Below are 23,739 nucleotides of genomic sequence, written 5' to 3' on the forward strand. Positions count from 1 at the left end.
GATTGTTGGAAATGTTCTTTAAAACGCTGGTTGAAATGGGTGGTGGTTTTCCCAATGTACATAGATAAACACGAACATGAGATACAGTAGATACCACAATCAGTACAAGTTAGACGTGCGTTAATGGGGTAGCTCCTGCCATTAGTTGGGGACTCAACGTGAGTGTTTTCATTTCGAATTTCATTAGAACAGATATCACAACGACGAGAACATGGCTTAGGAAAATGACTTTGTACATTGTTGTGAAAAAGAAGATTACCAATTGAAGACCCTGTTGATTTAACAATGTCTAATTTTACTTTATGATGGTTTAGAGTTCTGTTGATTTGGGTGGCAAAATGATCAATATCCTTTACATATGAGGTGTCTGAGAGGACTACCCACCGGACAGAGTTGATTTCAGATTCATTTGTTTTCGGGACTTGAACAAGATTGCGTTGAAGAGAATGAGCTTGTGAGAGAATATTATCTACCATTTCGATAGGATAACCAGAATTGATACAGCGTTGTCGCAGAAGAGCTACAGCGTCAAGGAAGTCCGAATCTCTAGAGCAAAGACGACGAAGTCTAACGAGTTGACTTTTAACTACTCCCTTGAAGGAATGACGGGGATGGGCTGATCCAAACTTAACATATGAGGTAGAAGCAGTTTGCTTGCGGTATTCCCTAGTGTGGAATTGACCATCTACGATGAAAATTTCAATGTCAAGCAAGTGGAGTTTTTCTTCTGAAATTTCGTTTGTAAGAAGAAGGTCGAATTTATTGAACTGTGTATTTAATGTCTCGAAAAAGTCATCGAATTTGCTTTTGTCGCGAAAGACCCCTCCACAGTCATCTATAAATCTCTTCCAAAGTTTCAAATTAGTTTCAAATATACGACGAAATCCTGGGTTATTTTCCAATAAGTCCCTCATAATAAAACTCAGGAAGATATTCGCTAATGGTACACAGTGTTTACCTCCTGTAGGGATACCTTTGTCCAGCATATAAAACTTATTGTCCCAAGTTATTTGCTGGTTTTCCAGTGTGTAAATGATCAGGTCTAGAAGAGTAGATTTGATTTGAATAGACCAATCAGTGCATTTATCAAAACAGTTCATTAAAGCTTTTCGGAGATGCTCGAATTTCACAGAAGGATACAGGGCTTGAACATCGATACCGAACAAGATGAGATCTGAAAAATCCCATGATTCATTAGTCGCTAGTTCATTCAGTTTATCAAAATCAATAAGGATATCAGTCGAGTCCTTTGTATATTCAAATTTACCATAAAGTTTTGAAAGTGGAGTTAGGAAAATTTCTAACAAAGGCTTTAGAAAAAAGTTGCCTGAGTTTAAACTGCTTATCATATCCTAAATATTCAATAAATTACGGATTAAACGATATATTTGACATTAAAAATAAATTTGTATTGGAAAAGTGTCAATTTTTGTGACATGTTACTGTTAGAAATGTCATTATGCTCAAGATGTGAAAAATTTCAGGTGTCAATTTTTTTGTTTTTTTTTGAAGCTAAATAAAAGTTAGGAATTTACAGAAAATTCCACGTCAAAAGCTCTATTATTTCAGGAGCTATTACCAATAGTTTGACCTCCGAACAGAAAGAGCCCCCCCCCCTAGGCCGAATAGGGTTAAAATATTATTAAAAATTTATTATTGATACCTAAAACCTGTCAAAATTTTAAGTCAGTTGGATGCCTAGATCAAAAGTTATGCTAAATTTAAGATTTTGGGATTTTACAGGGTTTTAGCTGGATTTTATGATATGCCTGCACAAAAAAGTCATAAAACCTGATCTGGTTCGGTGTATAATTGTAAAATTTGGTATACATGCTACTAATAGGATTACATTGAAAGTCAAAAACTTTCAAAGTGTTAAAAAAAATTTTCAGTGAGCTATTAGCTAAAGAGTGTCAGCCTGGTGGAAAACACCCCCCCCCCCTGATAAAAATAGGGTTAAACTATTAATTTTAGCGGGGATTAAATTTGACGGTTTTTGGTAAAACACACTAAAATTTTGAAAGTTGATCATTCGCCAAATTAAATACCGGCCAATATAAAAGAAATTTAATCTTTTTTAGGACATAAATCTAAAATCAGTATTTTTAAGTATAAACTGTCAAAATACCAAGTAATTTTTTATTTACAAGTGCCTAAAATTTCCCCTGAATTAAATCCTCTCCAAATTGTACAAATTCTGAAAATGCAAACAAACGAAGTTGGTATAGATGTTAAATTTCATTTGATCAACTTCATCAAGTTCTAAAGCTTCAACCATTCATCACAAAAATAGATGAACCAATCCATTGACAATTCACCACACAATAAATTCAAATATAATATGTATGTTTAGCCAACTGTCAATGGATTCCCACATTAAAATGTTTGTCATCTCGGATTGCTTATTGTTTTAATCTTACACCTGTTTAATTTGTCCTGCACCAATCCCAAACGAAATTTCATTGTCCTCTGCACGTACATCAAAAGAGCGCTTTATGCGTCTAACGTTAGGTATATTGACGTCTTGGCAACCAAAATAACATTTTCGACAAATGGAAACATCGCAGTGGAAAAAGAGCCCAATATCTTTGGAGAAATGTTCAATGTAAGCAGGGTTTAAACTAAACCGAAGAACCTGATTGGTCGTTTGGTTGAGCATTTGGAAGGAATTTGCATCACCGCATCTGAAACAATAATGCTGTGTGAGAATCTGTGATGATTTAGAAAAGTGATTTGGATCACGAGGTCTCTTTTTGAGCAAAATTCATAGGCTTCTAGGCTAAAGGCTCCTTCTATTTTCCGTCAACAAGGAGGAAAAGAGGGAAAGAGAGTAAATTGAATATTTGAGAAAATTTCAACAGTTCCCTCAAAAACCTTAGGTAGTTCACTTCTGTCTATCTTACAGGCTTTATGACGCTAGATAGACACACGTGATACTTAAAAAAGTCTTTGCACATCGCATATTGAACAACTAATGATAGATTAAATACCTGTTGCGTACGAAATAGTATTTTCGGCTGCCGTTCCATTGTCCCATTATGGATTCGGTCTTCGTGTAACAAGAGTCTAACACAATATTGATGCTCTCATGAGTGGTGTTCAAAACCAATTGGAAATACAGATATCGCTGTTCTTTCAGTTTCAAAGGGAATTCGTACGGTTGATATTTGTGGATAAAATCTTCGTCAATGTACATTTCGAACGTCACCAGTATCCGCCCGATCGGACCTATGTAATGAATGATACCGCGTTTGAGAATTAAAGGTTTAGTTTTTAAATAAGAGTGATAACGTTTGCTTACTCATCAATTTTAATTTAGAAGCTTTTTCACATTGAATTGACACGGATGTGAAGCAAAATTCACTTTTTTGCTTATATCATATAACAATAGCAAGACACTGTCCTGATATGATATATGTGTCTGACATGAAACGGAAACGCTTATGTAAAAATAAAACCTTTAAAGGTCAAAATGTAGAATCTAAAGTAAAGAATTTTCTACGTACTCGAGTATGGAGTGCTGCTGTTCTCAGGAAGACTCTAGACAACTACAAATTCATGAAATTCACGACGTAATGGTTAATACAGAAGCACCCAAGATAACCCGGGCGTTTGCCACTACACTAGTTTTATTATTCAAATTTAGAATTAGTGGAAAACAACCGAGTTTTTTGGGCGTTACCATACAAAACATCACGTTATGAATATCATGATCAGATAAGGCTGACGAACGCTCACTCACTATGAGGCAGAATGTAGACAGCTGCAGCATCTTTTTTCACCAACGAATTCCGTCCTTCTTCATCTGTATGGTTGAAGCTTCTTTCTACAGTGCAAACGATTGGTCGCTTCTTGACGATTTCATCGTTGTGCCTGACGTGAAATGACGGCATGACATAAGAGTCTAGTTTAGACAGCCCGCCTTTCGCCCTGCCTTTTTTTATTACCGAGTTTATGTATTTGCACTTTTGAGGACGGTATAGTGACTGAAGCGATTTGGAAAAACCCGCAATTCCGCCCCGCAAAATCGAGGACGGTAAAAGTGCTGATTTACCGTCGTCCTCAGCTGGTCAGGATCTACTCAAATTAGAACCTTACTTTCTCCGTCGCTGAAAAACACACATACATTAACTCGCTATTGTGAATTTCAAAAGTGAGAAAGTCAATGCATTGCTTCTTTTATGACGTCAATGTGATGACTTTGTTCAAGAAGCAAAATGTTGGTTGTCTAAACTAAGATACCCTATTTTTCAATCCTGTCCAAATCCTTGACCAAATAATGGCTCACTTAATCTGTTATCATCAAAATGCATTTATAGAAGAACACCTGCATGATTTTTTAACTCTTTAAGTTTGCTAAGGGTGAAGCCTTCATGTAAGATGATGCCCATCATGGTAATGAGTTATGAGTTTGATACAAGGAGCTTATTTGTTTTGCTAGTTGCAGTTGATGTTATCTAATTCGACGATCTACCATTTAATGCGCTCCCTTATTCGATGAAAGCTCAATTCCCTTTGAAATCGAATTAGAGAACACCAACTGTATATCTTACCTGAAGCTTGGTATTTTGATAGCGTAATGGAAAGTATTTAAGTAGGTTATATGGGTAGTGTTTGCCACAACACGTGTCCAACAAGCGCTGTAATTGGTGGATATTGTCATGTGACCTGAACCTAGTCTAGCTGTGCATTCTGATTGGTCGAGATGAGCTTTGATCATTTGGTAAGGTGCAAAGAAAGACTTGTTGATTGAAACTGTGAATCCGTTTTTTTCGCATTTCACTTCGACAGGATCTGATAGTGAACAAATAAAAGACTGGATATTGATTTTCAAAAGACACAATTTCCGATGATTTATGGAAGGTCGTAATTCATTACAATTGCCTTGCAATCTGTTAAAAAGACGTAATAACCTTCGAAATTCTAGGCCAATAGAAGTCGTTTTTGAATCTCTATTTATCATTTAACATTGTTCATTACCATCGTGGTCTAAAAGACTTCAAGAATTTAAGGGACAATGTTGAATAATCTAAAAAGTATATCTAAACCCTCATTAACCTCGTTCTGACGCCATGACGAAATCTGCATATTGGATACGAGGCTGTGAAACACAAAAATCCTCTGGGTCACTTGTCACTAGTCTCTGCGCGATCAATCGATATTTCTTCACGTAGTCACGCACAAAATCACGTAAGTTGATCACCAAAATGGTGGAATTCAAAATAATGACGTCACGATGTTTGATCACCTTAGCAACAGCTTTTTGATTGACGTCATAGATAAAAGCATCGATTTCGTCTACTGAATACAATTTGATCTGTAGTAAAAAACATCAACAGATGAACGATTTGTTATAATGGTGATGGGAGAAAATATAAACATTAGGTGAAATTTCCTTACCGTTCTGCGAAATTTGATGATGATTTGGTGGATATTTATCGGAACGATAGATCCAGGTTCAGGAATAATTTCCATGATTCGATTTCTGTTTAACCCGAGGTCTAACGAAAAGAATAGTAGAGAACGAGGTTTGACTTGAGTAATCGAAATGAGTCAACAAGGCAAATAAAATAAAGGCCGTTGCGGTGCAACTGCTTTAGCGTCAGAAATTTAAGCAGAGGCTTTTGTTTAAGATAAATATTCTATTGGTGGCCCCTTTGAAATTTCACTTTTAAAGCTTGGATAGCTTCGTTTAAGGAATGGCTTGATGTTGGTTCGGGATCCATGAAATATCAACACGGAAAGTTATGTGAAAGGTTTTGCTTTTAATGATAAGAGTGATATTGTTTGCTTACTCATCGATTTTAATTTACAAGCCTTATGATATTGAATTGACACAGACGTGGAGCATGATTGGTCAGAAAAATGAAAAGAAAAACATCTTTGGTTTATTCAGCACAATATAACAATAGGGAGACACCGTCCTTATTTGAAACATGTGTCTAATAAGAAACGGGAACAATAAAACCTTTAAGTAAGTAGAAAACGACCTACCTCCGATCATGATCAGCTGACAGAATTTCGAGGACGCGCGACTGAAACAGAATAAGAATTGCTCACGTGTAAGAACAGAGGAATGAACGGAACAGTACTCTTTAAAATAATAAGTCAATAGCAAGACATAGTCGAACGAACTTGACAGGAGTAATGTTAATTTTTATTTTTAAACATGTTTCGATATATTAATATCATCATCAGTAATTATTTAGTGTTCTAAAAATAAATAAAAATTAGGTTATTAAAAGTGCAAGTAAAATGATAAAATGAGACGAAGTATAAGGACAAAATCAAAATAATCAAACTATCAAATTAACTTTTCAACGTTTTCTGGATATTCAGGACACCTCTTAAACGTTCATTCCATAAGTACTCCCTTTCAGACAAAGAGTACTTTCCTCTAGAGTACATGTTTTCAAGGTACTGAACTGAGAAGTCAGTTTTCTCTTTACCAACACTACAAGTTTTCGAGTGTTCCAAAACTGCCGAGGTTCGTGATTTTTGGAAATGTTCCTTAAACCTTTGACCAAATTTTGTGGTAGTTTTACCAACATAGAGTGATAAGCACGAGCACGAAATACAATAGATACCTACCACAGTTTGAACACGATAAAGAACTGTCAACAGGATAACTACGACCATTGGTTGGTGATTCAATATGACTATTTTCGTTACGAATATCGTTGGAGCAAACAACACAACGCCGAGAACAAGCTTGTGGAAAGTTACTTTTGATATGGTTTTGAAACAAGAGACTACCGATTGAAGAACCGTTACATTTTACAATATCAAGTTTAATTTGATGATGACTGAGGGTTTTGTTGATACGACTAGCAAAGCGTTCAACTGTTTTTTCATATGATGTACCTGAGAGAATGACCCATCTAACAGCATTAACTTCGGTTTCTGAACGTCCAGTAGGGGTAAGGTTTCTCTGGAGGGTATGAGCTTGTTGTAAGATGTTATCCACCATTTGCGGACAATATCCAGAATTGATACATCTTTCTCTCAATTTTTCAACGGCTTGAAGGAAATCACAGTCTCTAGAGCATAGGCGGCGGAGTCTGAGTAGCTGACTTTTTACGATACCTTTAAAGCAGTGGCTAGGGTGCGCTGATCCGAACTTAACAAAGGAGTTGGATGCTGTTTGTTTGCGAAATTCACGGGTATGGAACTGGCCGTTTTCGATGAAAATTTCAATGTCGAGTAGGTGGATAGATTCTGAAGATATTTCATGGGTAAGAAAAAGATCAAATTTGTTGAATTGTCTATTCAAGAGTTCAAAGAATTCACGAAAATCTTCTTTCCCAAGAAAAACTCCTCCACAGTCATCAATGAATCTTTTCCACAATTTCAAATTTTGATCAAACGTTGCTTTAAAGTCTGGGTTGGAATTCAGTAAGTCTCTCATGATATAGCTCAGAAAGATATTTGCCAGTGGGACACAATGCTTACCACCGGTAGGGATACCTTTATTCAAAATGTAAAATTTATTGTCCCAAATGATTTGTTGATTTTCAAGGGTGTAAATGATCAAATCTAATAAGCTTGATTTAATTTCAAAGGACCAAGTCGTACATTTATCAAAACAGTCCATTAAGGCGATTCTCAGATATTCAAATTTTACCAAGCATTGTACCCCATGCTTGGACGTCAATTCCAAACAAAATCAAATCTGTAAAATCCCATGACTCATTTCTAGCAACGTTGTTCAATTCATCAAAGTCAATCAAGATAGTGGTCGAGTCTTTTGTGTATTCAAATTTACGATAGAGGTGTGAGAAATGCCTCTAGCCAGGATTGGGCACGAGACATCTGACATGATGACATACCTACGACAAGACGGGCAGGAATTCTGAGGCTAACTTCATTCGGTTTGATGTTCCTCAATTCTTCGATATCTAACTTATGAGCTTTAAGTAGGGGGTAGATATATGGTGTAGGCTGTTGAACAAAACATTCATTGGAATCAATTGCACGAGTATCTTTTCTAGTACCATCCTTGTTTTTCAAATTGCCCTCGGCACCCCCAGGAAGGATACCGGTTACTGCTGTTAATTCATTTCTCGTAATAAAATCAACTTTATAAAGTTCTGTCATTTTTTGGTCAACAAATCTTCTATTTTCTTCCCAGTTGGATGATTGGTTGGGGCATAATTCTGCTATTTTTGTTATGTTCGTTTCTTCAATTATCTTACGCTGCTCAAAATCAATGATGAGTATCAGATTTCCTTTATCAACCTTTCTGATATCAATAGTCTTTTGTTTGACTAATGATTTCAGTTCTGAGAGTGCGTTGCGGAGCACTTTCGGTAGATTATCATTTCTTGCTTTCTTTTTTGAACGAGCAAGATTTATACATTTTTGATTCAGTTCATCAAGTTCTTTATGAAGCTGCTTTGTGACACCGTTATGCAGGTCTCTCTCTCGAGGTTGTGAATACTTCAAATTACGTGGTATACGTTTATCCCTGGTAAAATTATCATGTGTATCATTTATTTCTTGCTCATTCACTGTATTGGTATCGTTGTTGTTACTTTCATCCTGCGTTTCTGTCAATCTCTCGTCAAGGTCGCCTATTCGATCCATAGCACGAAAACCTTCTAAGATAAGGATTTCCTCCTCTTTGATGTTATTAGTTGATGAAGGAATAAAACCTGATCCTAAGGATAACAAAACCTTTTGATGATACGTTATGTCTGTGCTCGAAAGGTTTATGACAGAATTCAGTCCATCATTCACAAAATACTTTTTAAATTTCCTCATTTTAAAACGTTCTCTTGATTTACGATTTCTTTCTTTCGTTCGGCAACTCGTCAAAATATCACACTTCCCCTATTGTAACCCTGTTTTATCATTTGTAGAAATGCAATCAGGTTTAGATCTGACGTATTGAGAAGGCAGACAATTTCACTTGCCCATGCATAATTACGAGCCCCTCCCCAACTTTATGAAGAAACACCCATGCCCCCTTCTTGAAGAAGCACACAAGTAAAAGTCGGACAATCAGAATCGTTTCTTTTAATGACTTACCCGTATTTAGTAAGTGCGACAAAGCAGACAAAATGAAACCCTTTGCGAGTCGGAAGCCACCGCAAAATCTTCTTGAGGTACTTCTTCCCAGACTCTTTATCGAGAACTACGTGACTTGTAGCGTTACTCAGCATTGGAGAGCTCGTCAAAATCTCCACCCTAGATTAAAATTGTGTATAGGAAAAAGATTCCATGGGATGACAACTTAGTAAAAGAAGAATTATCCTGAAGTTAATCACAATAATAAACAGTTGCCTTGTTTTTAATAATAATACAAACAGCAGTCAAACCTTTGCATGAAAATTAAACACCAGTCAGAATAAAGGAACAAGAATTGAAATTCGACTCGGGAGAATTTTCTCGCCTTACACCGTATCACTTCCATGTTCACTTCTAGCCATCATTTCCAATTCAACCGGTACTCCAACTTCGCCACGGAAACATTTTGGTGTCCCGAATCCACCATCTTTCTTTTCCACGAATGTTGGTTTAACATCACATGATTGGCTGAACCTGTTCTTTGATACCATGACAACGAATTGTAAACCAACGCTACTTTTTGGTTGCGTTGATTCGGCTTCGTTGAAATCTTCAACTTTCAGTGAGACGACGTAGCGCCCGGTTACAGAGGGCGCTTTGAAGTGTAAAATGCATCGCTCCTAAAATTTAAATAGTGAAACTAGACTTGGAAGCAACTTTGGAACTGACATTGAAGGCTAATATTCAAAACATCGTAGAAGCGTCTCAAAAATGTCTGTAAGAATTAATTTGTAGCACTTTATCAATTTACATGACTGAATTAGACAATAAACCTTATGGCACATACCCAAAGACTAAAAAGGCTGGATATAATTACGCATATGAACGTTCGGGAACTCGGGTAAATTATGGCATGTCTTAAAATTACCATAATTGTTAGATCGCATTAGTCGATATAGAAAATAGGATTTTTCGTTTTTCACTAATTTCTGCTGACGTCATCAAAATTTCGAAAAAGGTTTTCTTTCAAATGATCGACTTTAGTAAGATACATCTTTGGTGAGAGTTTGAAGACAATTGGATAAACCATTCTTGAGAAATTCAATTTTTAGTTTTGACGACGTCATCGATTATTACGTAATAATCATTTTTTGCGGTTTTTAGGTTACACACTACATCATAGTAGTACCCTTCATGTTCAGTCATTTGTTTGGTCATTTTCTTTCGACTAATGCGATCTAAAAATTATGGTAATTTTCAGGTTTTGAGACATGCCATAACTTACCCGAGAAGTATGAAACTGACCACATTTTCCAATGGCCCTGAATGGCCGGGGATTTAATTTAGTTTGTTTTTAAGAAAGAAAATGGGAAAAATATCATAATATCTTCTCTCTAGTGAGGATTGGTTTTATTTAAATATTTTCAGTGGGGGCAAAAATTGGAGGATAATTTCCCACCGGGGACGATATTTTGACCAATTTTTCCAGTGGGAAGGGTTCCCAGTGGGTCTGTGAGAAGGGGGTGTCTTATAGTACGAAGGTGGATATCCTTCCCACAAATGAATTTCTCACCCTATCAAGAGAAGCGTTCGGTAAATTAGTACATCCATCAGCGTATTCGTTAAAGTATTTTGCGAAACGACATTTCACGATATCATCGTCCGCATCGAAAACTAAAGAAAAAAGTATGAAGTTGTTTGATGTGATTTTCACAGTTTCTATGTTCTACCTAAATCTCCCAAAATACCGAGATTTTGACATTCTCTAAAAAGATACATAGTTCATGAAACATTTTGTCAAGCAACGTCAACGATTAGAAAATTCTTTTTGAAAATAATTATAACATGGTCGAACGTGCGCTCAGTGGCTTCAAATCATTCATAGGCCCAATTGTAGACCCCCAGATATTCACCCAATGAACAAGTGTGCCAAATTTCAACCAAATCCGATCATTTTGGAGGCCTGTAGACTGCTCCAAAGCTTTAGCCTCGTTTTGGCCAAAAACTCGTTCCCAGGCCCCAACAATCAAAATTTTTGAAAAATTCAAAAAGCACCCCCAGGTATTCACCCAAGGAACAAGTGTGCAAAATTTCAGCCAAATCGAACAATTTTTGAAGTCTCCAGGCTGCCCCAAAGTTTTAGCCTCGTTTTGGCGAAAAACTCGTCCCCAGGCCCCAAAAATCTAAATTTTTGTAAAATGAAAAAAACACCGCCAGATATTTACCCAAGGAACAAGTGTGCAAAATTTCAGCCAAATCGAACAATTTTTGAAGTCTCCAGGCTGCCCTAAAGTTTTAGCCTCGTTTTGGTGAAAAACTCGTGCCCAGGCCCCAAAAATCAAAATTTTCAAAAAATGAAAAAAGCTCCCCCAGATATTCACCCAAGTAACAATTTTGCAAAATTTCAGCCAAATCGAATAATTTTTGAAGTCTCCAGGCTGCCCCAAAGTTTTAGCCTCGTTTTGGCGAAAAACTCGTCCCCAAGCCCCAAAAATCAAATTTTTGAAAAATGAAAAAAGCACCCCCAGATAACCACCCAAGGAACAAGTGTGCCAAATTTCAGCCAAATCGAACAATTTTTGAAGTCTCCAGGCTGCCCCAAAGTTTTGGGACATACACACACACAGACACACATTCTCAGATTCTAACTCGACAACTGAAGTTGAGAATAATAACTCAACCTTTACCGTAAGTTGCTTGGTCTAATGTCGACACCCCTCTTCTAATTTCGACACCCTTTTTTAGAGATAAGAATAATAGGAAAGTCGGAATCGCTGATTGAAAAAAGTTTCTTTGCTTAGCAATATCAGTTGAAGAGTCCACCACTGATTCCAACCTTCCTATTATTTCTATTTCTAAAGAAGGATGTCGAAATTAGAAGAGGGGTGTCGACGAGGGGTCTAATACCAACGCACGGTACTATTTTTAGCCTTTAAAACCAATCTATGCATATATGAAGCTATGTGTTGAGCACCCTTTTTTTCATAGCGATTCAGACCTCACTTTTTATACCGTTTACGTGACTTCTCTTTTTACCTGGAATTTTGAATTTATAGTGACAACCAACGATGGCATACACAAATGGCTGAAACGTTGTGATTGGGGATGAATTGATAACTTGGATACCATCTTTGTTGTAGTGTTGCTTAGTAACATCGACTCGTGTCCAGACCATCCATTGGGCTTTGCTTCGGTTGATTCCTGTGATCCCTTTCCAACAGCAACCACTGAACCTGTGAATGAGATGTTGAAACAGATCTTGACCTTATCAATATAATGGATTTAACACGTCCAATGCCGAGCCCTTTCTAGGAATCGAAAAATTTATTGGAATTTCAACAAAAGTGTGGCAGAAGATTATATAATTTTTCTCCTGCTGAGAAAACCTTGGCCTATTTGGTCTCCCCATTACTTGAGCTGTCCGTTTCTTATCAAGCGATCTTCTTCCGTTCTTGCAATAACAAAAAGCTTCTGTTATCAACAAAATTTACACTAAAGGTATATGAAAGAATTAACTTGTCCAATAACGAATAAAGAAATCGTGTCAATCGAATGCTTCATCAAAAGTCGTAGAATTTATATCCTTGTAAACTCGGTGGGTCATACGAAGAACCTAGCCCACCCAGATTAAGCCAACTCAAATACAACTTGACTAATCGAGGAAAGGTTTGAAGAGTTAGGGGAGAAACATGATCAATTTTTCTTACCCTACTTCAAAGTTCTTCAATTCCGGTGTCAGTTGATACTGAAAAGTATTTTGCCCAACCATCCAATCACTGCGTTTGCTGACGTCAGCATTGCAATAATAAGTGGCTTTCCTGATGGGCAGCGTTTGACCGTCTCGAAAGCGAAAGTAAATAAAACTGCTTCCCGTGTTCTCATTGGTCGGTTTTGTGATGCATAAATTATGCGGCTTTGCACCCCGTCTCCAGCCCACGCGGTAAGTAATCTCAATCTAAAGTCAAAATAAAAAGAAACTGAATGTATACTTATATACTTATTGTATCATTTTCAGAAAATGTTGAACTTATTCATACTCTATTTATGATAAGCATTTCAAGTCCAGCCCTGAGAATGGCCACAAAATTAAACAAATAGGCCTTAGCAACCTAGCCCCGAAACCGGGAAAGCAACCAATGAAAAACCTAAAAAAGAGGCATTTTCGGCATTAAAATATGCCTATAGATGCATGGTATTTGAATACGAAATTTGGGTGTTTTTGGACATAAAATGAGATAAAAAAATAATTTTTGAAGTTGCTATGCATTTTTGGCTCAAAATCCATTAGCAAGTTTTTGGCTGAAATCCGGAAAATCCTTAGCAACTCCAGCCCTGAGCAGAAAAATTGAGGTTGCTTATAAAAAAATGTGTAAATGATTTAATACCTTACATTACAGATGGATAATATGAAAGACATGCTGGTGTCAGAGCATCGAACAGACATTGCGACGCACGCTGCTAGGCTATGCATGATATCCACTTTGACACTCGAACGACAATGGAAGAGCGGAGTTTGGTGCGAGGCAGATCAAACCTCATGTGTGTCAGGGCGCACCACAAGTTTACCTACAGACTTATATCAGAGGAACGATATCCGAATCTCATTTCAACATATTAAATTACTATTAGCAGTTCCGTAGTAAAACGGTAAGTACTGAACTCCGGTCCTTCAAAAAGCGAGTCAAGCGGCATAAACATTGTACGATATTGCTATCCCTATTTCACCTACACCTTTACGGACAGATATCTATAGACTCGATATCAAAGAATAAATGACATCAAATAGAATTGAAACCACAATCAAATCTTTTTGAATGATGAGACAAAGAAAGGCGGCTGGACCTAGAAAGATTCGAAATCAAATATTTCAGTGAGAAATCTCGTTCTGCGTGTATTTTGCCGAAATCATTTTACAAGAGAAATATATCTAGACATAAGAGAGCCACTTGAGGCTCTATAATATTGCTATCAGTTATCATAATTATACATGAGATGTCGAAGAAAATTTAGGAAAAAAATTACAGACAACCAGAAAAGTTTTGAGAACATTTTGGAAGTAAGCCATGTATGTCTGAGAAATTTTGAATTTTTTTATCAATCTTGGATAAAGCAGGGACATGGCCAGGATAGTGTTAGGGGTGGGAATTAATAGAAAGTTTATAAAGTGCCGTGTATGTGCGGATCAGATCTCTTAACCCTGACTCTTAGAAAGACTGAATTTAAGCGAGTGCGGCTCTGGATGAATGGACGGAAAAATGTGGTGGTTAATTGTGTGCTTGAAGAGCTTTGTGATGCAAGTAACCTGCAAGGGAAATTTAGGAAATACAATTTTTCAAAGGAAATGAATAGACAAGCAGACAAAGCGCACTCCTGAACGACCTGTAATGAAACTGGCTAGGGTATGGAAATCTAACTAAGCTGTCGCGAAACATTAAAATTAAAGTATTTACTTCTTTACGGCTGTGAAGCAAAAAATGAATGAATGAAAACGAGATACGAACGGCAATGGATGGATAAAGATAACTGAAAAAGAAGAATTCATGAGGTCCGACTTAGGTAGGTAAGTGAGACTTCGGCCCTTAAAATGTTGAACATTTTTAAAATAGCTAATAGAGCTGAAGAGTTGTAACGAGTCCACTTCAAAGGATATGTTGCATGAACAAATTTCAAAAATTATGTAAATGGTCTATATACCTTTCCCTTGTTATCAATAGGTTTCCAAGTTATTTGCGCTCCTCGAAAATTTGCGAATGTGTGATGGAAAGTGGCCAGTAAAATGAAAATTATAGAATAAAATTTTCTATCTCCCATTTTCTCGCGAAATACTCCAGACTCTTTGATGCGATTTTACGAACACAAAAGCTGAAAATTCTATTAGAATATGATGGGATGGTCAGGTTTTTATCAGTAATCAAATTATGAAATTTTGCGTTAATATAGTGGTCTGGGATATAAGAAGTCACTGAAGTTCATTAAGTGTAAAATATAATCGAAAACTTTAGCGTGACTTCGAAAGCCGAACAAAGCAGCCGACTAGCCATTGTTTCAATAGCTATGCCCCCCCAATAATTTTTTCAAAAATAGTTTTTTTGCAAAATGCAAAGTTTTTCTTTTTTAATTTGTCATAATTGTCTTTTATGTGCATTTTTAAGCAATCTAGAGCTCAAATTTTCAAATTTCCCCCCTCGTGCCAAACCATGGTTGGCCCTCGCGGTGTCACTAAACTTCAGCCCCCCCCCCAATATGAAAATGCTTCCTACGGCACTGATAGCTACACTTGTTTTCTGATACGACAAAGAGATTCAACCCTTTGTCATAAAAGCGAAGTACCAGGTTTTAAGGCTTCACGTTTTACCTGTCAATATATTGCAATAATAAGATTAAATATTTAGTAATTTCGCTTAGCGAAAGTATTACGATAGCCTTCCGTGTATGTATGTATGTGGCGAGACATTTTTTGGGGCGCAAATTATGGCGTGGGCGTTTAGCTGCAGGCGTACTACGGCCAATATTCTAAAGGTGGACTCACTCACAAAGATAAAAAGTGATAAAAAACAGGACTTTTCTTAATAAATAAAATACGCTAGTGCAAGAAGTGTAACCAAGCCTTTGTAAACATGGCTGCTTGATTGCACATGCTTGCTGAAACTTGCTGCTGGTATAAATTTTTATCATGTTTTCTGGTCTTCTGTAGAGTGTCTAAAGAGGTTCAATATTTGTTTACTACTAAGTATTTTATGTTTGTGTAGTTAGTGAATGCACCAACAAATTGATCATGCTCAGTAAGTAGTACAAAAAGAGTTAATTTTCCGCCAGAAAAACAACATTATTAACCCTCTCTTCTCTTCTTCACCAAAACTACAAACAGCACAGGTATGATATTTTTCCCTTTTTTCACCAGATAGTTATGTGTTAATAGTGAAACCAGTTGTGACAAACAGTCAGTTTTTTAGCAAGTACCGTGAACTGAAGTCGGGTAACTTGCATCAGTGGAGCGGAGGGTAACTTGCATAGCATTTGACCAATCAAAGCAGCAAAATTTCAAAACAAATGAACTACGCAGCTCCGCTTGCAGCTCTAACCTACCATTTTTGTTTTGATTTAACTTTGTATTTTAATGACCAAGCGGGTCATTCATTTCTTGAGGGCTATGCATGCCCTCAAATCTCCTGCCTCCACTGATGCAAGTTACCCGCGCCCATCTCATGATATTTCTTAGAAATCATGTCAAATTGAAATTCAGCAATGATTTTCGTATAATCGAAACGACCTTGCCTAGACACTGCCGTACATTGTCATTGTACGGTGATTTACGGTGGGTAAGGTGGGGTGTACAGTACAGCAGATTTCAAATTAACCTATTTTCACCCCCGTATAAAGGACATTTGGATCCAGCCCACCATACGCCACTGCACAATGTGTATCCGATGAATTTTGATTGGTGCTAGATGAGTTTGGTTAGTAAAAGTTCCAGCTTTTCCTTCCCGATGGGATGATAGATATTGGCTCGCTCTTTAAGCTTTAGCGTGGGAGTCTGCTAATAAGCCGTCGGAATGTAAAAAGAATGGGCAACAAAGTAATAAATTAAACTAATAGAGCTCCAATCAAACTTCACCGATCTTGATACACCTTTTGCTAATTAGGATTTTCATTTTGAATCATGGTACCGTTGTTTGTATAAGATTCCCATTTCCGCACTAAGATTCTTGTTACTTTTCTGGAATCTTTCCTCTATATATTCTTCACTGGATGAACGGCAAGATATTGGGAAGGGTTTGTTTAATGGGATGCAGTTTAAAGTAGTTATGAAGGAGTCAAAGTTTAATCTCAAGGAGTATTATTTCTTTAAAGCTTAAAGTTGGCTAGTTTTTTCCCTGCAATTTTCTAGTCCAGAAGCTGGAGCTCAATACTCAACTGCTTTTTGCCTTTAATTGGCCCTTCCAGAAAATGTCCGTACATGGGGGTGGGGGATATAGTGTCTGGAGGGGGGTAGTGAAAAATCTACAACATTTGCCTTGTCCTGGGGGGGGGGTAAACTTGCTCTCGATGGGATCAACTGATGCTTGTCCGGGGCGAGGGGGTTAGACCTGTTGTTCAGGGATCAAAAGTCACAATGTCCATGGGGGGGGGGTTTCCAAAAAATGTTATACCCTCCAACCCCCCCATATTCAAATCTTTTCTGGAAAAGTACAATGTGAAAGTGAAAGAAGTCTTTATCACAAGTTCCTTCAAAGCACAAAACGAGGTTTCTGGCATCAAAGAATGAAAAGTTTATTTTTTCTTTTTCATTTTCAAAAAAATTTTTAATTATTTTTCTCAAGTACATTGCAGTTCTCTGAATTATTCTGAATTGAAAGATTTTGTTTACGCTTTATAGAATGGAATTCTTTAGTCGCATTTTTGAAGGAATCTTTTTTTTAATGGATTGAGATTTTTCATTAAAAAAAACAGGGTATCTATGCCCTGTGTGTACAATACATTGTGTATATTTTGTGTAACGCTTCATTCAAAATGCATAATGCTGCAGGAGTCACGTTTCACGCGTCTTCGTCGTTGATGTTCGAGTATTATGCGAAATTTTCGACTTCAAGTCGTCTTGTTTTCTTTGAGGCTGTAAACTCAATAAGTAAGCAATATGTAGACAAAATATTGCTATCACAATCCAGCATTTTGTGGGCTAAGACAGCAAATCCTTTTCTTTCCATTCCTGCTTAAAGAAGAAAACACGGGAAGCAGTAGTGCTTGGATTAAATCAAAATCAGATCAGTAAAGGAATTTTTGTCTCTCTTACTTTTTGCATAAAATGATGGCAGTCCAGGTTGTATTAGGGTATAGTTCAAGGTTTAGTGGTGAAGGTTGAACATATCACATGTGTACTCAGTTATCAGCAAGTTTGATTCGTTGACCCCCCGGGGAGGGGGGCACTGACCTTGACTACCGACGGGGACGTGCCGCTGGAGTTTGAAAAGTGGACCCTGTCAGATATGAATGTTTGGTAAATTTGGGACCCTTTCAAAAATCGACCCTGTCAGGTCCACATCTTGAAAATTAGTAAATTTGGGACCCTGTTAGATATCTCTAGAGTCTGAAAAAGGGACCCTGATCAGCGGCACGTCCCTTAAGTGCCCCCCCCCTGGGCGTTGACCGTGACATTTGAAGACAACTTGGTCTACTAAGGTTATTATTAGTTCAGGTCAGCTTATGTTTTAGAGATAATTGTTGCTGTGAGAAAGGTTATTTTTTATTATTTAGTCTTGCTTTCAAACAAATATTCATATCTTAACCTCATCACTAGAAAGTAAGAGGATGCGAAATTAATATTTGGCCAAGCATCGGGCCTTTCATTAAGCATATCGCTGTTCCTGGTGCTGTATTGTTTACCTGTTTTTGAAGAAGCAGCGTTTTGTTATTTCAAGTTCGTTTTTGCGACTTCTGGTACGAAGTTTGCGCATAGTTATTATGAGTATAGGGACTTACAAGTTAGGCTCACCGTGGGCCTCTAACCGATCTTATTTAAACTCTTCTTGTGTCGTATTTCAAGCCATGGGCTTTCCATGCATCGTTAAGTTTTTCTTTGAATGATTTGATGGAATCTGCTGAAACTCACTTAGTAGCTTGTTCCAGTGAATAACGAGCAAACATTCGACTATCGCTTTGTGGCTGGGTCCTCGTGCCACTTCGGCTTCTTGTTCAGATTGATTTCCAAAATCTGTTTGGAGCATTAAGCGGCAAAATTACTTCAGCATACGCTTCTGACGTTTTTAAGAGAAGTGTTTTCATTTCATTTGAACAATTTTCCCTTGATAAATTTCGGGAAATATTACTGTTCAGTGAAATAGGCGGACTTGTAATTATTCAATTTCGAATTAAATTCAATTATCTCAATTTTCTTGTTTACTAAATTGTGGTTATGCATTATAGTGTAATTATCTTTGGCCAATAGGGAGAAGTAATAATTACCAAAGACTAATCGCAATCAGTGGTAAATCAGAAATACTTCGAAAGACGCTCCGAATCATTCTATATCCTGTATAGATTTTTCAAAGTTAGGCTTGGATGGTTTTGAAATTATTTGGCTGTTTTGTTTTGACTGAGCGCTTGGAATTTTTAAAAATTGGGTTGGAGCCCGGGGCACTCGATTAAAAAACGACCTTACGTGCAGCCTAAAATTTTGCCTTTTAAAGTCGTACCCTTATTACAGTGCAGAAAAAATTGGCCGAATTCGAAAATCGACCCTTACAATACAATTTATTCCAATCTTAAAAAACATCCTCCAATGTTTACATGCACACTGATGCACTGGCGAGTTAGTTAGATTGTTCGGGAGATTGTTACAAAATCTCCGATGGCAGATGGAAATATGAAATTGAATCTCATTCTTATATGAACTACACTCAAGTGACTCAGATTGATGTCGTGACAACAAAGAACTCGGGTATACCACATATTTGTATTTTCAGAGAATTCTAAAATAAGCAACACACAGGCAAGAAAGTAGAATGTTTTTATTTGACTTGTTTCAACCAAACCTTATTTCTAGAGTGCCATAGTTACAAGTCCGTTTATATACGCAAATATTTTTGCGTTGTTTGAAGTTGTTTGAAGTTTCTGAGGTTTAGTTTGCTTGATTAAACAAATAAAATAATCTTATATCGTAAAAACTATTAAGTGCTTATTTGACTTTATTTGGTAGAATGTTGCTTAGTACCAATATAAATTTGAATGGTGATATGGATTTTATTTTTGTTTGGTACAATATTCTGGCTTTCGTAGTCTAAAACGATGCTTATAAATAATAATCTAAACAACAGCTCCAGGCTTTAAGCCTTTGTAGGAGTTTTTCACTCGAAACGAAGAAAGATATGACGCAGCTCTCATTTTGCTGACATAGTTGAAAAGCCTTGCATGAAAAGATTAAGAGCTTTCAGGAGGTCCTAGGGAACATATCTAAGAAAACGGGAAGGAGATAAAGTTCTCCGGGGGGGGGGGGGAGTGGTAGCTCTCCAAAAAATTGGCTTTTAAAATCGCACCCTCACAGGAGGCTCCCCAAGCGTTAAGGACTTTTTTCTAGCGTGATTACGTGATTTTGAAATTTTTACTTCGTAATTGCGTGATCAGAGGACAAAATGTTATCGTGATCTGAAAGATTTTTGAGCCGTGATGAGTGATTATCCAAGTTTTTCGCTGTTCTACGTAATCGTGATTAGAGAGCCTGGGGGAGAGGCTCTTATTTTACCGAGTTTTTCAAAGACATTGTTTTTTTTGGAATTTGTAAATCACCCGATAAATCATTGTCTGTTATCTGGAAAGTTTCGGTACAGTATAGCATCGTATTCCTTGAGGGTATAAAGAGGACCCACAGTAAATAATGAAACGCACTTTCTCTGAGGAATGACAAGTTTATGTCACCTTGTAGAGTTTGAGGTATTGCAGCTTCGATTATATGAAAAGGTTCAATCCAAGTGTATCTTTATATGTTCTTTTTTCACAATTCTGGGTCTTCTCTTAGTACCAAAAGTGGGTTCATGATATCTCACAGCTGTTTAAGTTATTAAGAATGATCAAAATGTTGGAAAGGTCATGTCCTTTTTTCTAATGGGCAGGTTACAGAAAGTGAAAATATTTTAAAGGGGAACGTTGACGAAATACAGTATGGATAAAAATATACACCTTTTCGACCGTAGGCGCGTGCCACTTAATTATTTAATTATCCCCCTAAACTCGACCCAATCCTTTTTTGGCACATTTTTCTATTGTCTTTAGGTGTAAAATACGGACTGGGACGGTTTTAGTGGGATAAAGCGGACAAAAAATGTCCGCTTTAAAAAATGCAATTGGCGGCTACGGTCGAAAAGGTGTATTACAAGTTTTCGATATTATATCGTTTTCCAGACTATTTGCATCATATCCTGTCAAAGGGAAAACGATCATCCCTTCGATCGGAAAGTTCGGCACAATAAAACACAAAGAGGTTGACGGATGAATTTTGGTTCCTGGATTATACAATCTTATTTGTTGGATTCAATATATTGTTCGGCTTACACTTGTTGATCAGAGCAGATGTATATCTAACCAGAAATGCTTTTCAAAAAGTTGTCCAAAGATGTAGAGAGTGATATGTACTGCATTTTTGAATGAGGTTTTGGCGAAAGATAATTAAGTGAATTCTAAAGCGGCATGGAATAGAGCTTATGGTCAAATGAAATATTTGTGGTTTTTATGATATCTGATTTGCGAGGTTTTTTTCGTTGGTGATTTTGATCATAAATTGTAGAAGGTCTTTTATTATGACTGTATATATGATAAATTTCTGATCGCTCAGCAACTCTCATTAAAACCAACACTGACGTAAGTTTAGCAGTAGAAGGATAACAGAAGATTTTCTCGACCGTATTTTTAATTTGAGAATAAGTTATATGTACCGTTGGAAAGAAAGTTTTGCATGAAATATTATTCAAAGAATCATTTTGTATTTTGATGAGGGTGGGACGGATTTGAAAACGGAGGTTAGCCTGGGGCGGAGTAAACAGTGGCGGAGGTACATAGAGAGAGTGTCTACTTCGCATCTATTGTTTCCCCCTCCACAAAGAGGAATGAATACGTAAGGGTGGTACAGTCACTTTTGGTCGAGGTTGTGGATGGTGAAATTTGTCGCTCTTTTTTAAAGTTGCGAAATAGGTACTTTTCCCCCTCCAGGTGTTTACGTTTATTCCAAATTTTACCCCTGCTATTTTTCTTTCCGCAAACCGTCCTGACGCCCTGACTCCACACATATCTATCTCCCTGCGTTTACTATCCCTCTAACGGACCAGAGCATCGCTCATATCTAACAGGATAGATAATAAGAAAGCATAGAATTTTGGAGGTACTTATGTTACAGTGGGGTTTGGGCAAAATAGTAACTTTTAAGAAAGTATGGCGTGGTCTGCAAAAAAGTGGGGGGGGGGGCATGGTATCAGCATCATAAATCTCAAACAACGAATGACCTAGACCTTGATGGAACCTGACACACAAAGGTAATGGCGTCATATAAGAATTTTGAACGAGTCCAGACAAGTGTTATGATTTAGGGCGTGGTACCTTCAAGTATGTTTGATATTTGTGTGATGGAGTGAGGTACTTAGGTTACTTTCATGATATATGTGTGGTATTATGTTTGTTTATGTGGTATGTGTTTGTATTTATTAGAGAGTCAATTGGTCATAGGCTAGCGATGAGCATCTCAAAACAAAATTCATATGAATATATAATGCAGTTGTACTATAATATTGTGATCACAAGGCTTTCTGCGGATTTGTTGCATTTTCCGTGTCAATTGTTGTTTTCATTGTTTTATTACATCCCAGTCTCAATGACTCGGTTTGAAGTTTTTACATGGGATGAAGGAGCTGGTGCTCAAAAAGCCAGCGGGATGAAATTTATGGCCATTTTTCTCATCGGGGACGAATTTTAGGTAAATAGGGGCTCGACCCCCCCCCCTTAGAATCTCAAGATTGACTAGTGCCATGACCTTGAAATTTCGACCAGTGATAGAATGGATAATTTAAGATGATTTGCAAAATTTTGGTTCAGCCAACTGTGTAGTTAGTATATTACAGACCAGAATGTAAACTTGACCAAAATCATGTATTGACTCATTGAAATTTGTCCCTGAAGGCTAACTTGTCAAATTAAAGAGACTAGTGATCTAGTAACAGAAAAAAATCGCCTCTTTGCCCCTCCGCCAAGATGTTCGAAGGGTGAAGAACATTTTTAGGCTTTAAACTCAAAAAGTTAAGAATATCCTAAGGCTTCAAAAATTTGGATGTTCTTATAAAAAAAACGTGTACAGTACAACCTATTCTGTACGAAGAGGATGTTTTTGGATAATCATTCCCTTGATTTTTGATGGGAAAAGTTTGTATGCAAAAAGCTAATAATTGCATAAACACGCTAAAAATACCAAAAACTATTTATGATAAATGATTTGTTAGACCCATTTAGTGGTTTAGAAAAGTCAATGATAACAACAATTTAATTAGTGCAGATTCAAAATTCTCAAAGTTGCATAATATTTTCTACAACACAGGAGTAAGTTATGACTGGTGAATGTAGAATACCAAAACTTCAGGATGAGTATTTGTGGATAAGCAATAAGTGTAAGCTTATTTTTATAAAAACACCCAAAATTTTTGAAACCTTCGGATGTTCTAAACTCTTTGAATTTCAAGCCTAAGATGTTCTTAATATGTTCTTAGTTTCACCATTTTGTGAGTACTTTTGTACAATTGGTTGTTTTTGAGTCTATATTCTTAACTTGTTCTTAACATTTTGGCCATGGCAGCCTGTTCATACATAGCTTGTTCTTATAAAAAACGTGTATAATACAGAGCACCTCCCTTTGAACGAAGATTTTTCCAGATGGGATGGAGTTTTTATAAGATACTTTAATAATTGGTCATTTGAAGTAATAAAAATGACGCGTTCTTTAGAAAAAGTAACAAAGTTGTTTTATTACTGGTTAACGACCCCGGGGGGGGGGGGGGCAGCTGGGCAAAAGGACCTTGAAAAATCTAGATATTTTGACCAAAAATGCTAGAATTTTGACCATTTTTTGCACGAAAGGGATCGAAAATTTGGGGGAAAATGCACTCTAAGGGTATGATTTTCACTGATTTTTGCTACACTGTAAGGGTGCAATTTTAAAAGCCAATTTTTGGCCCGCACATACCGTCAGTCCGCAAACCCAGT

The 23,739-nt window shown here is 37.0% G+C and overlaps 1 protein-coding gene across 1 annotated transcript; it reads right to left on the minus strand.

Annotated features, from left to right (window-relative positions):
* Nucleotides 1-2,087: 2,087 nt before the first annotated feature.
* Nucleotides 2,088-14,863, minus strand: LOC136804601 (uncharacterized). The gene is made up of 13 exons (XM_067061206.1): nt 14,704-14,863; nt 12,717-12,964; nt 12,046-12,242; nt 10,583-10,683; nt 9,400-9,689; nt 9,031-9,189; nt 5,995-6,035; nt 5,401-5,501; nt 5,059-5,317; nt 4,554-4,794; nt 3,743-3,873; nt 2,991-3,228; nt 2,088-2,684 (listed from the first exon to the last, which is right to left on the minus strand). The coding sequence occupies exons 1-13, from the start codon at nt 14,818-14,820 to the stop codon at nt 2,417-2,419; spliced, it is 2,391 nt and encodes a 796-aa protein (XP_066917307.1). The 5' UTR covers nt 14,821-14,863; the 3' UTR covers nt 2,088-2,416.
* Between the last annotated feature and the right edge of the window lie 8,876 nt (nt 14,864-23,739).

Source organism: Clytia hemisphaerica, unplaced genomic scaffold, assembly GCF_902728285.1.
Source record: "Clytia hemisphaerica strain Z4C2 unplaced genomic scaffold, Clytia hemisphaerica genome assembly, whole genome shotgun sequence".
Taxonomy (NCBI): domain Eukaryota; kingdom Metazoa; phylum Cnidaria; class Hydrozoa; order Leptothecata; family Clytiidae; genus Clytia; species Clytia hemisphaerica.

Bases quoted from the DNA above. Each gene is read 5' to 3' on its own strand.
- LOC136804601 (XM_067061206.1), bottom strand. From the start codon at position 14,820: ATGGGAGATAGAAAATTTTATTCTATAATTTTCATTTTACTGGCCACT. The intron at 10,684-12,045 runs GTAAAAAGAGAA...TTTTTTCTTTAG, and splicing joins CTATAAATTCAAAATTCCAG to TTTTCGATGCGGACGATGAT. The intron at 4,795-5,058 runs GTTAATGAGGGT...GTTCACTATCAG, and splicing joins CGTCATGGCGTCAGAACGAG to ATCCTGTCGAAGTGAAATGC.